Source organism: Bombus terrestris, chromosome 3 (genome assembly GCF_910591885.1).
Source record: "Bombus terrestris chromosome 3, iyBomTerr1.2, whole genome shotgun sequence".
Lineage (NCBI taxonomy): Eukaryota > Metazoa > Arthropoda > Insecta > Hymenoptera > Apidae > Bombus > Bombus terrestris.
The window spans coordinates 2493135-2507512 of NC_063271.1; the positions used below are offsets into that span (position 1 = coordinate 2493135).

Here is a 14378-nt window from a genome sequence, read left to right on the forward strand (position 1 = left end):
GCTCGGCGGGCCAATGAATGTCCGTGTTCTTTATGGAGCAACCTGAGACTGCAGAGACGAACGTAGTCCGAGAGGACGTCCATCAAAGGGTTCCAAATAATTACCGCCTCCGGGTCGCGCAGCTTCGAAAAGCGGGCTACGAGTCGCCGAAAGGAGCGCAACATCTCCATGAGACGGTGATAAGTCAGGGAAACGTATATTTTTTTCTTCGTCACCGAAAAAAAGCCTCCTTTCTTGACGCGGCTATATATCAGATCCTAAGTCAATAACATCGACCAATAAAATACTCGTTTGTAAAAGGGAAACCGAAAGATCGGTTTTATTAACCTCACGATCGGTAATGCTTTTGGAAAATGGTAAACAAGATAAACGAACGTTTAGAAAGAAAAAAAGAAGAAAAAGTATCCGATATACATTTCGATGTACGCGCCTTGCTTTCCTCCTTTTTTCCATCGTCTCGTCTCGAAGGGGTCGTTTTTCGTAAAACACCGCTATACGGATCGATCGCGTTAACGAGAACAAGCAGGACACAGAGAACGTTCGGATATCTCTGCAGGAACTTTGTAGCTTCTTCGAGTTCCAAAGTGTTTGATCGATGGATCCTCGAGCCTCGGACCGGAAATTATGCGTCAGCCTATCGTCCGCGCCGGAAGTGACGGCACGGCGCCACACCGATCACGCCACTATCTGCCGTTTTGCTGATTGCATTTTCTTTCGTGCGCCGGGAAAACTTCCGGCGTGTTTGTTTTTCGCACGGTCAGCCATCGTCGAAGGACTGGTGACAATTTCCTTAGTCCGCGACGAAAATCTCCAACTCTCGCCTCTAGAGCTGAGAAACATTTACAAAGGAGACAATAAAAGACGCCACTTGAGTTTGTTCCTTGAGAGCTTAACGATATTCTCTTATCTTTCGTTTTTACAAATATTCGATTCACCAAAATAATTCGAAGACAAATGCAAAAACTTGAGGATTTCGAAAGTCGAATCGTAGTGAAATGCGTCGCGTGCCGTTAAGACACGCGAGTTTTAGCCGCATTCATATTCTAATAACGACATTGTGAGCGAGGTCAGATGTTGGTAACCATATGCCATTGTATTCGATCTTTCAGGTTATCGTAACTAGTCGCGTGTACCTTCAAGAAGGGGGATCCGCCTACGAGAGATCAGCAGGGGACCTGGAGAAGTCTTCCTCAACGAAGAAACTGGATATCCTGGGGTCCCGGCGAAAAATAACCGTTGGTATATAGCGACTGATTTTACAAAAAATCTATTTAAGAAGAAATGTTCTAACGTACGATCCTCCTATTTTATCATTTTACAATCTCTGTTGATCAGTAAAATAGAAGAAACGGATTATAAGGAAAAGGGAATTTAAAAAAAAATAGATGAAACTTATGTTGATAATTATCATACGCAACGTACCTATCATTTTTATCGCGGCACAATCTTTCATCCTTCGTCGACTGTCGATAGTGGAACGCAATTAAAATCGACTCGTTTCCTGAAATGAACTTCAAATTCCAGAGCCCGGTAGCTCATCAACATTTCAATTTCCGTCGACGAGCATTTCGATGAGACAGCTCGTAAATAGTCGGCACAATTCCGGCGGAAAGTACAATTTAAGGGTGAAGCGAAGGTAGATATAAACGCGAACGGGGTGAAACGAATTTGCTCGAGGCAGCAGAAGACATGGGGAAAGAAATCGCGCTTCGAAGTTCGAAGGGTGGGCGGAATCTCGGTAACTGGACAGGAACGAACTTTCGGATTAGGACGAAATAACTGGAATTACGGGCAATCCGCGAGCTTCGAAGGACCGATAAATCAAGGGTGGAAGCACGAGCATCCGGTTGCTCGTGCCATTGGCCCGGTACACGCAACAGAGAGCTGCTCGCGTCGCTTCAGCCAATAACGCTTGCCTGACGAAATGTTGGAACGATCGAATTGGAAAAATATCCCAGATGTTTTTCGGAAAAATTTCGCTGCCCGAAGACTATCCAATTTCTCACGTATTCTCTCATCGAAAAGAATTATGCAACTCATACAGCGCTGATAAGAAAGTAACCAATTATATTGGCTTTCAAGCGGAATTAGTTCGTCGACTTTCTACAAACCAATTTATGCAATCTTTCCCGATTCGCAGTATCGAGAGGCATTTACCACTATTCCGGAAGCGCATGTTTCTCATAAACAATGGCCCACAGCCAACAATGGAGGCAGCTAGATTGGCATGGTCTAACCGTAAATTACGATCGGGATCTAAGTCTGAAAATGCTCGGCGCAACGACGCTATCTACGATCGTGAACGAAGGACGACGAAAAGGAGAAAGAAGAGAAAAAATCAGCAGAGAATCTGAAACGCCCAACGGAGGGTAGATATGTTCCGTTGCATCTGTCGTCACGCCCTTTCCCGTCCGTATACGTACGTATTCGCAAATATACTTGTGTGAGTACTCGCGTGCGCGCATACGTGCGAAGTCACATGTCGACCGGTCGTATGGAGATGTATAAGCAGCATCGAGGGATGTTTTTCAGTTTGGGGTCGCGGGAGAAGGGCCTAAATGTTTTATTACTTAATCATAACGTTCGGGGGCGGGTTGTCGGAGAATCTGGTGGGGATAGAACGAATAGAACATAATGCGTTGGACGGGGTGGGATCGGATGGAATTATTCCGCGACCCAATTATTCATACGTGTCGAATGGGCTGCGGAGGATAAGACTTAGGTCCTTACAGGAAAATAAATCACGGAGATATCTCGTGGGATAAGAGGAAAATGTAACACGAACCAGACAAGCTTCGTTCGTCAGACACGCTGCTCAACAATAGAGAAAAATGTATACAGTTGTTTTTTTCTTTCTTTGTGTATCGTTGAATAAATCTTGTTACATCGAACCTAGATTTATTGCGAAATTGCAATCAAAATAATATTCTGTTAAAAAAGTCAATGACATATTAATTGCACATATACAGAAGGAAAGCAGTGACTGTGTTATAAAATATCATCGTCTAAAATGTTCATGGCTGAAGCCGTAAAAGTTTATATCGTAATATATATTATTTGCCAGGAATTGGTTCTTTAGTTTTTAAATACTACTTTTCTTTATAATACTATAGAACGCAAGTAGCGAATTATAGGTCGTGATTTTTGCGACAGATACGTCCGTGGTCTGTTTCCGAAAAGCATATTTCTCGCCCCCTGAAAAGCGCGAACAACTCAATTAGCCGGATGAAGAGGTGACTCGTGGTGTTGCCGTTTTGCGACGTAAAGTAGGGAAGCCAAGAAGAGAAGGCGAGACAGAGGGATGATAAAACGGGCGAAAGATTGAATGCGCATTGACGCGAGAACCACCGTGACAAAGGGGCTGAGGCATCCCTGCTTATTGTCGCTCGCACCGCGTGAGATTCCGCGCGTGTATGCGTGCCCGGACGCGTGTGTCTGCGTGCAGGAAAGTACACTATATAACTACATTAGGGGTCGCAACCTTTCCCCCGTAGCACGCGCCAGCTGGCTCATTGTTAAATTACGGCCCCACCGATATCTGTTTGTCAACGGCGTAGAATCACGATCGTAAAAATTTATTAACTCCTTTTTGTCCTCTCCTAAGCGATAACGTGACACGAGCCTGTCCATTAACGTTTGGGATTGCTTTAACTCTGATCTTATCATAATTTAACACAAAATATTTAGATAATATTTCATTGACCTATACCAAATTACCAGTTTCGCTATATTAAAAAGATAGAAGCTGGTTCGGCCAAGTAACGTTAAACACAGTCAATGAATAAGAAAATTTCCGAAGTGGTCCACGCCAATGAAAGGATCATCCTCTAATGTATTTACACGGGGTGGAGACAGCGCCGGGAGAGAGATGTCTATGGGGGGAGATTTGTCACCCTGTATACGGAACGATACGTGTCGTACACGGACCACGTTTGTATCACCATTGTCATCCGAGCTGAAAGATTAAGCTAATTTCACACATGTCCGCCCGCTTCGCGCCATTCACTTATATTCACGCTTGACAGTTGACAGTGTCGCGTGACATAATATGAAACTATGTTCGCCTGATGAATGACTATATCAAAAGAAGACGTTCAAATGACAACCATTATTCTTTCTTCGAGCAAATTAATACAACATTTGTTACACCGAGCAAGCATACGTCCGAGTTCGACGTTCCTTGCACGTTCATTTTTCAATACCTCGAGGATTCGTGGAATATCCAACTTCGTTTCACTTCCAGAAAGCAGCTAACGATGCTCAGATAAAATCAAAAAAAGGCGACCGGACAGTTGTCCGTGGAAGATGGCAACATCTGCTCGGATGTGCCGCTCGATTAGTTAGGTTCTGTCCGGCTGATCGGTTGAACACGCGCGAGACACGGCTACTTGCTTCTGCAAGAAGATCCCGCCTACATCCTTCGGGGTTTACGATTACGTAATGTTCTACATGTGTCCTATGAGGACGTCCACACGTGTCCCTTTCGAGTCACATATTTTTTTCTTCGTTTCCACTCTATATTAGTTCATCTCGCTCTACGCTACAGAACAAGATATTACGAAAGATCTTAACAAGTTTAATTTACATTCTTCGATATTATGAACCTGAAGAAAGCAACGACTTACAATTGTCGAAGCTCGCTCCCACCACTCCTTGTATTTCAATATTGTCCAAACACAGTGTAAAATAGGTTTGGAGATGTAAAGATTAAGAGAAAGAAAGTGAAACATATTGGGCCGTGTAATCTAGCGATGGAGCTCTGGCTCACGGTGCTTTCTTCATTCCCACGCGACCTACGACCTGCACGAATCCTTCGTAACGTCCCATCACGGTTTCGAACAAGTGGCAAAAAAAAAGAGAAAGAAAGAGGTGTTGGTACGAGGATTTTCGAGACCATCGTTGTGTCCTGGCAAGAGTGTCATTTGACACAGTCCTAAACCTGATTCGCGCCACAAGCTGATCCTCGCTCTTCTTCTCCGTGTCCTTTCCTTCCTTGTTCTTTCTTCCCTCCTACCCTCGTCTGTATCTTGCGAACTGCCAGTTTTTGTCTCGTAGTGCCCGTTCCCAAGCAGAGAACAAACGAGAGAACCATGTATACATGGATGGACTTACGTAATTGTGTGCCCACGCAAGAATCCAGAAGCACGCGTGTAGGTAAATACTTGTGACGCGTACAAATACCATGCACGAGCGACCTGGTATACATAAATAAACTTCCATGTACTGGCATTGACGTATTTCGTCGTACAGGTACACATACACCCACGGTTTCAAACGGGCACACGTACGTCCAAGGGTTGAAACGAGTTTGTGCGAAAATACACGGTCTGCCGATGTGTTGGGTTATACGGAGACATGTGCGAACACGCACGAAGTCTGTGAGCGAAACTGCGAGAGGCGGGTGATCACGATTCCCAGAGCGGAATTCAATTGAAAGAGCGGTCCGCGAATCTCTCGTAAAGATAAGGAGACCACCATTCAAGGAAGAATAGAAACGTGGCGTAGAAAGACATTCGAAGCCGAAAGACATCTCCAAGTCCACTGAGAAGATAATAAACTCCCTTTTGTATAAGTTACTCGATAAAGTGGACTCTTTCTCAGGGACAATGTTCTTGTTCGCAAGAAACTGATCTTCCGCGTGAACGTGTTTAATAAAACGATTGATTTCTAGATATCGTGAAATCTTTCGATAAAAAATTGTCCAACAAGAAATGATCAAAATTGTGATTTTCTCTCGGTTAGACAGCAGTTCTTAACGATGCGCGTCTTAACGATGAACCTAGACGCTTTTCATTGAAATAAATATGTATTTCGTTACGAAGGAAATTCTGAACGAAGCCTGTACTGATACCAAATTGAATTCCACTGCGCATACGTATCCACCTTGCCAGAGGAGCATTAGCCTCGTGCACGTACCTCTGGGAGGACAAAATAGACGCAACAGTCGTACGTGCCTTGAAATGGCAACATGTTTCTCGGTATACGTGTTTATTCTTTCCTCTGTCACTATACGCTGGTTTAAATATTGCGAGGTATATTCCTCTGGATGGTTAGAAGATCGACGAAAGCGAGGGGAGACGCGTGAATTGGCAGAAAAAGAGACGAGAAGAATTTTCGAGCGAGCGAGCATGGCATTTCGTTTTAGAGGTTTTTCCGTGTCATCTCGTTCCCGTGAGATCATCGAGGGGTAATAAACCACATACTTGAGATAATGCGGAATGTACTATGTTGCGGTAGAAGTGGCACTAAGAAACCAGAGAGAGAGAGAGAGAGAGGGAGAGAGAGAGGGGGGAGAGAGGTACCATTAAGGTACGAAAAAAATACGCTATTGGTACGGAGCACAAGAAAGGATCGTTTATTAATCGAATACGAATGTATCGATTTTAAAAGCAAAAGGCTGTCAATCTCGAAAAACTGCGTAACATCATCCTCGCGCGCGTAAATTTTCAAGCGTCGTAAAAGCCGAAGTGTCTGGCGTCGTGATACACAAACAGCGGGATACAGGCACAACTATTGTACTGGCTGTGACCAGGGAATGATCGTAAAATCGTGTGGTTATCGATAAATCTTTCGAAGCTGTCTAAACAAGATCTACGATCGACCGGGCGACCACTTCTTTTTCCAGGTGGAATAAGAGCGATCGGGGCACGAGGTGTTCCTGGCTCGACAAGGACAACCGAGGATAAGCGTTTCTCTTTAACCGCGAGCGAGCGGTAATTTAATCGCCTGCCTCGCAGTCATTACGATCCAAGCTGGTTTATGCAAAATTATGCGTCGGTCCTGCTCCAATGAAAATTCACATACCTACGCACACGTCATGCATTTCGTAGCCGATGCGGTACAACGTGGTGCAGCAACAACGTGGCAGCGCGCTAATGCGATAGACGTGCTGGAGGGTAGGGGGTGGTGGTCGTGCGCGATGTGTCGTGTGTCGTGTGTAAGAGGTTTTCCTCCTTCGACGTTGTCGCAACGTCGCCGACTAGAAGTGGCAGCGCGAGGGAGACGAAGACGGAGGCGTAGAACACGGAAAGCAGAAGGAAAAGGAAGGTAACGAGGGGAGTATCGAGAGGAAGAAAGATAGAAGAACCGAGAAGGGAAGGAAGGAAAAGGGTAGAAGGAGAGAGAAGGAAAAAAAGGAAATCTGTAGAGCTAATTCGCGTGCGAGATAACGCGGTGCCAGAGTAAGGTTGTGTGTGCTATCGTTGAAATGGTCTCCGTCGAGTCACGGAGGGGGTTGGTCAGGGCAGGGAAAGGCCACTGTCGACTTATGCCAGGGGGTGGTAAGATGATCTTATCGCGTCCTCTCTCCCTCTCCCTGTCCTTCCTCCTTCATTTTTTCCGCCACTACCTTTCACTCCCCTTCTTTCATCTTGCTCCTTCTTTCACCCCTTTCTCCTTCCTTCTCGCTAACTACTTTTATCCCCTCCTACCCCTGATGACAATATCGCGTGGCCACTGAGATAACCGGTCGTGTCATTCCTACATCGACTACCTACTTCTCAGTCCAACTAACACCGAGCAGGTTCTTCGTGTGACCGGTGTACTCTCCTCGGTAGGGACACTTTTGCGTTGCACGAGAGCCGAGTACATGGTCGAAAGCCGATTGTCATCAGGAAAATCTTACGCTTACGCTGGACACCAAGGAAATGAGAATGGAAGTTATTATGTTACGGAACAGGGGGAGGCGCTTGACGTTATCGAGAATTCGATTCCCTTTAATACTAGATTCATTAGACTGTTATCTGATGGAAGACTAGGGCCCACGTTGTTAAAGTTATCTGCGAGCGAAAAGAATGTTACGTCTAAATTACACCACATTCGTGGTACCCGCGAATTATATTCCCATGTTTTACATTTTATGTCGAGAGAACTGTTAATGCATTTTTACCTACCGCGTATCTATATTTTGTTATTTATCTTCACGACGACATCCATAAGAATATTAACCCTCGGATCTTACGCGATCGGTGATGGGACGAATCAGCGCGACAATTTATGCTATCGGTTACTAATTTTTCTACGAGTCATAGGAGGCGTCAGATCGATTATAATCCTAGAACTCTGGCCCAGTTCAATGGAAGTCGAGATTGTGAACTGACCAGCGAAAAGTGATGGTAACGTTGACGGGAGTAAAGCGCTGGTGGTAGTGGAATGACGTTGCGGGAAATGAGTCTCGTAAAACAATGCTAGACACGCGAACACTTCGAGAAAGTGGCCCGAGTTCACCCTTCCAGCAATCGTGAACTCGCTTCTGAATGTACGTTCATATCATCTCGGCCAAGTGTCCTCGACATTAATTAATGTCCTATCGATTTATCTTCGTGATTCTCGCGTTGCATGTCCCCGGTTGGTGCATGCATTTCAAAGTTATAAATGCCGCCGGCCAACTAAAAACTTTTCTTTCCACGCACAAAATGCATTCGATCTTTACGCGAACATGGGATAAAATCAACGTTATTCGCCGTGACAACGAAGAGTTAAAAAAATCGTGCGAAACCGAGAAGAGTGGACGTTCGTTACGGCAGAAGACAAGAACGACGAGGATAGCTCTTAATATATGAAAGTTCATGCACGAACACGCGTGCTCATCCGTTACGGTATTCTACTCTTTCTGGCTTCGCGTACGTACGCCTCCGCCGAACGCTCGTTTCGCCTTGGTTCTCTTCACGCGTGTGAATGCCATACCGAGAACCGTCGAAATAAAGGAAGATTTTTTAGTTTCAATATCTCCGTCGCAAATACGACCGATGACAGTCGCCAGTATTATCGCTTCTTATATAATAATTGTGTAACGATCTTTGGTAGAATATTCAAGTAACTCACCGAACGTCAAGCGAATGAAAAAGCATCGGCATATAAATAACCGAGCAGACGTCGTTATTTATCAGTACCATCGTCGTGTATCAGCTTTTCATTGTTACAATACGTCAATATTTACGTTCGACGCTTCTAAAGTATTTTGTCTAACGCGTAAAGTCGTAGAACATCTTTTATCTTCCTTTACGTCACTTTCCGCGAATCTAACAGAGAAATGGGAGGAGGGGAAAAAAGGAAGATAATAGTAAAAGATTATAACAGATCGAATAAAATCCTTCGAATAAAGTTTTCATATGCATGGATAGAAACAAGAAGAGTGTATTCGACACGGCTCCTTTTCAGGCGGGTTCGAAATATCGAGGCGAATAAATGTTGACTTTAGCTCGCTCTAGTACTCAGGCAATCGCGTAGCTCGCCGGTACGACACGTCAGTCGTATTCAGGCGCTGCGCGAGTACCTGTCTGCCGCGCGATTCGATGCAGAAGCCCGGCAGTCGATTCGCAAATCGAGAATTCGCGCACTCTTCGTGATTTTTCTACTCATTGAACGTCGACCAATGGTGAACGAGGTAACGAGAACGCGTGAAACACGACGGATTGGCAAAAGTTTCGCGCGGGATTATGAGTAAGAAACGGATATTTATCAGGAAAACGATCGTTGTGGTGGAAAGGAATCCCGATAGCGGCGGTACGGCACGATGGATGCCTAATTAGATGATTAATCGTTCAATAGCCAGCTCCGGCAACAATGGCACGCTTATCGCTCGATCGTGCTTTTGGATGGCAACATACGGTGCCCTGAAGCCTAAATTACACACCTACACGGAGGACGAATTTTGTTGGTCGCGAGCCTAACGCCGATCGAAAAATTGTCAGATTTGTCGATCAATAATATTTACGCGGATCGTGATGGCTACGTTATACCGTAGATTAACGTTCTAACGGACGCGTAGGGCACGAGGAAATTCAGCACGGAAACAATTCTACCTTGAACGACCAATTATCGGTATTATCGCTAGTGGAAACGTAGCTCGATGCAGAGGGATCTAGTCGCTTTCGATGCGTTTGTCCGTCGCGGCTGATTGGCCGTGTTTGTTTCACCCCGGCCTGTTTGCATTCCACCGGAAACGGCAAACAAATGACAAACAGCGGCCTTATCGTTAATTGGCGAAGGCGAGAGCCGGAAAGAAAAGAGTCAAGGAAGACTTGCGGAATTATTGCCGAGCGTTGTTAGGGGGAGGGAGCAGAGGCTGGAAGAAAAGGGTGAAGAGGAAAACCGAAGAAGGAGCAGAGACGATTGTTCGTGCTTTCTGTTATCGGATTTGCATGGCCGCGTGCAGTTATTCGAGAGGGTATTGTTGGTATTTTAATTCATACAGCTCGAATCGATCACGTCCAGTCGTCCAATAACCGTGCAGTACTTTCCCGAACCTATGACGTCACGACGGATTAGTATCCTACGATTTCATTATCACTCTCTGCCACCCCTTCGTCTATCCTTTCGCGACGATTCCTTCCACCGTCCTGGAAGGGCTCGTTGCTCGATCGCTGGGCAGCACGATCGTGACTAATTAACTTATAACGGTCGATACCTCGGTCGCACGAAGTGATCATTTCATTAGTCGACAAGCCGGCATCGTTAGGAAAAATTCAAACTGCTTGGAATTGTTCGCGTGACTTTCAAACGTATTATGCATATGTTGTATTTGTATGCAAAACGTAGGTACGTGACAGAAATTTATTGGAATACTGTGTCACCGGTGAAACGTAATGCTTAAGTATCCTTAAATCCATCCCTCGCGAGACTTTCCCGTTCTTGACGGAGCAGCTGAACGATAACAGAAACGACAGGAAATTTTCGTCAGCGTACCGAGATATAGCGAGCGACCTTATTATTCTCCACGTAGGTCGAGCGAATCGAGAAGGAAGACGTTTTTAATTGGGACTGTCCGGGGTTGGAAGCACACTGTACAAGGTACAAGAAGAAGAAGAAGAAGAAGAGGTGGGATCGGAGGTAGCAGGAGTCTCCCGCAAGACGAGAATGGACTGACCTACCTTAGGATCATCCGATCTATTCAGGCTTTTTATTCAATCGTGCTCTCTCAGGATGCGAGACAAAAGCACCGATGAAACAGAACCTCTCCCCCACGCTGCCTACCTCATTCCACGGCACTCTGTGCGTATGTTTCGTTGGCTTTGTCTCCTCTCGGATACGACTTCCGGTGCCGCGGCTAGACTCAACCCTCAATGGGATGATGCGCCTTTGAAACGGGTGGTAGGTGGATTCCGCGATTATTCCTGCGGTTTGCCCGAAATGGCCCTCTTCTCTTTCTGCTTCCTATCAATTTCAAAAATTCCCTGTCTATTTTCGAGCACAATGCATTTCAGAAGAAACTCTGCTTCAACGAATGTTGAATCGGAGAAACCGATAGCCCATCGCGATCGGATATCGAACGACTAACGGGAAATCTTTTCCTTTCGACGTAAACTCCGAACTTCCGCCGTCGTTGGCAATTCTTACGAGCAACCGTACACGAGAAGATGCATTTCGTATAGTTCGTTATAGCAGAAGTACGCGGTGAGAAGTCAATTGTCCTGCTACGCCACTGAGTCCTCCCTTTTTCCACCTCTTTCCTTTCGTGTCTCGTCCGAGTTCGTTCTCGGCGAAACAGAGGGTAAGCTCGTGGATGGATGGTCTATTGTTTCGTCGACTCGTGAGTCAAGCGTTAACGGATTTTGTCTTACAGATTACTAGATCCCTTGAAACTGCCTACCGTCGTCGGAGCGTGGCAGACCGTGGGAAGCGGGAGCTTTATTATAAATCGCGAACACGATATAAATCATCCCCCGTGCAAAACGCTCAGCCCGACAGCCATTCCGGAGAAGCAAAGCGGCAATTCTTACTTCTCGACAACTACGTCGCTGGATTCTTCAAGTTGATACGGTTTTTATTATGAAATATGAATCTTACGCGAAGCTTCTCATCGACGAAATTGAATAATCTTTCGGCTGTGATTTTACGAAGTAACATATGGAACAACGTAAGGGACTTTAGACACAAATACCTACACTCTTCGTTCCCTAAAACGAGCTATCAATGTCAAAATATCGCGCAGGGATACCGAGAGGGAAGGGAAAGGAGACCGAGTGATCGCGTAACCGTCTTTCATCAATTTACCTATCGTCCCATCCACGGGCTCCGATAAAAATTTAGCCGCGCGCCGCCATTCAAGATACAACAATAAATTAACATTGGCTCGCTGTACGGCCGAATCTTTTGTAAACGAAGCGATGCTGTATTGTTAACCGTCGAACAAAGGAAGATCGATCCGCATTCTTATGGGACAAATGTTCTTTGACCGTTCGAAACTATTCAAAATGTTGACCCTTGGTTAAAAAATATACGTGCGTGAACACACTCAATGACCATGTTTCACAGAAACTCATCGAACTTGTTGACTTTTTTTCAACGAGTTACAATTTAGAGTACCGTTCTGGGTTTGACTAATTTTCATGAAAAAATTGAGAATGAAAAGCCGTAGCAATTTTTCGCGTGATTTTCACAAACTATGGAGAGACTGGCGAACATGGTGACAGGCAAGAATGGGCGGGACTTTTGAAAGGAGATATCAACGAGGAGGAGGCGGAGGACGAGCAGAGTGACTAGACAATACAGGAAAAGAAGAAATGATATCGACGTTGTGAGTGCGCCAGCGCGAGGACCGCCTACTGCTCTTTCCCATGTCGTTTTAACGACACGAACGATACCATTGTGAACAATCACACGTTAACGCCGTAATTTTATCAAAACTATAGTACATTCATTGTTTGTCTAATGTTTACAAGTAGTAAGGAAGAGCGTCGAAGTATTGTTTTATCGCTCGTTTTGAAAATCGCATTTTAAAGTTTGAAAACTCAAATTCCCGTTAATTGGAGAAAATCTACTGGTACGATTTCGAGTTTGTATCCTCTCACGGTTACCATTTAAAAAAATGCGCAGGGTTGAAGCGTAAACTCAAACAGGTCCAAATTATAGGCAATGAAACAGGAATTGAAGATGTACATTTTGCTATTTAACATTTTCTATTGACTACTGGATCCATTTAGTGAAAATAAAAATTGTCAAACTACTGATTTAACATAACGAAATCGCGAGCTGCGAACGTACAAGTTCGTTTTGATACGATAGTTCTAAGAATCAGCGTTATATAGGTTCTTACCGCGGTATAGTTTTATAGTCTCGTCGAGTAAGTTCCGCGGAAAAAACTAATAATGTCTACCGTTTTAAACATAGCAATTTTCAGAACTAAAACGAAATAAATTTTTCCCTCTCTATCATTTTTACGAACGTACAATATCCAATCTTAAAAATAAGGAATACTTTTCAAATTACAGGATGAGAATTACTTAATAACAATTACTACACCCCGCGAAGCTCCGAAATTTTTTTATTTACCCTACCACGTGCGTGGTATTCCGATAAAATTTTGACCATCGTTCCATCATTAAAATAGCAGCTTTATATCGGAGTCCACTTTCAAACGATATTTACCATCGAACGTTAACCCTCCAAGAAGACGAGAAGCACGCTGACAGATTACTTACCCTGTGGCAATCTTCTAGCCACCGGCTTGGATCTCATCGCTGCACGGCGGATGATGAATTCAAAAACAAAACACTAATTGTAAGAACGCTGACAGTCCTCCGAGCCATGCGAGTTTATGCACGATCGTTTTATCCTGTCAATTATTTCACTCTATCCAACAACCTCCTTCCCCGTTCGTAGAAACAGTTCGTTCGATTAAACCGATCAAAACGTTGTCTATACCACAAGCTTCTCCCTTTTCTTTCTCTCCGGGTTCACTCAGATCGATGATAGTACGATAGAATTCTCGGTGGTGGTTCGAGCCGGACACTGCGAAGGGTGCACAAAGAGAGTCCATTCCGTCACGCGGGTTCCGGTACACCGGGTCCCCCGGTTCCTCGGTGATCCGACGGCAGCGTCAGTCCGTCCGACTGGGATCCTGACGTGCGTTGGATCTGTCCTCCGACAGTGGAGGCTTCTCCTGTCCTCCGCGTCTCCTCCTTCTCCACCACCTTGTCCTCCACCCTCGCGACTCTGCCTCTCCTCCCCCTCTCCTTCCACACTCCCTCCAATCTCTTTTTCTCTCTTCCTCCGCCTCCCCCGCTCTCTCTCTCGTTCCTCTCACCCTTTCGCTCTTTCCCTGCTCTTGCCGTCTCTCCCTCGGTGCCACGGTTTTCGCTCCGCCGCTACCTCTGCCGTTACACCACCGCTTCTTCCACCCCTTTCTCTCTCCTCTTTCTCCCGACCGTGTTGCTTCGTGTTACTCTACTACTACGGGCCACTACTACTACGATTACTTCGCCTCCACCTCCGCCTTTTCCACCTTCTGCCTCCTGGCCTTCCCCACCTGCGGAGTCGACCTGCTCGCTTCCCCACTACCTAAGCAATCCGGCTCTGCTGTCCACCAATGATCAGCCGCTGTCTCTCCACCGCGTTCCTCTCTTCCTACGAGAGCGCAACCTCTCGTTTCTTCGCTC

At 45.4% G+C, this 14378-nt stretch overlaps 1 protein-coding gene across 1 annotated transcript in view; it reads right to left on the bottom strand.

Annotated features, from left to right (window-relative positions):
• Nucleotides 1-13936, bottom strand: part of LOC100649991 (histone-lysine N-methyltransferase MECOM) — a 56349-nt gene extending 42413 nt beyond the window's left edge. The window contains exon 1 of the mRNA XM_012320717.3: nt 13422-13936. Coding sequence (XP_012176107.2) covers nt 13422-13458 — 37 coding nt within the window. The 5' untranslated portion in view covers nt 13459-13936. The remainder of the gene's footprint in view (nt 1-13421) is intronic.
• Between the last annotated feature and the right edge of the window lie 442 nt (nt 13937-14378).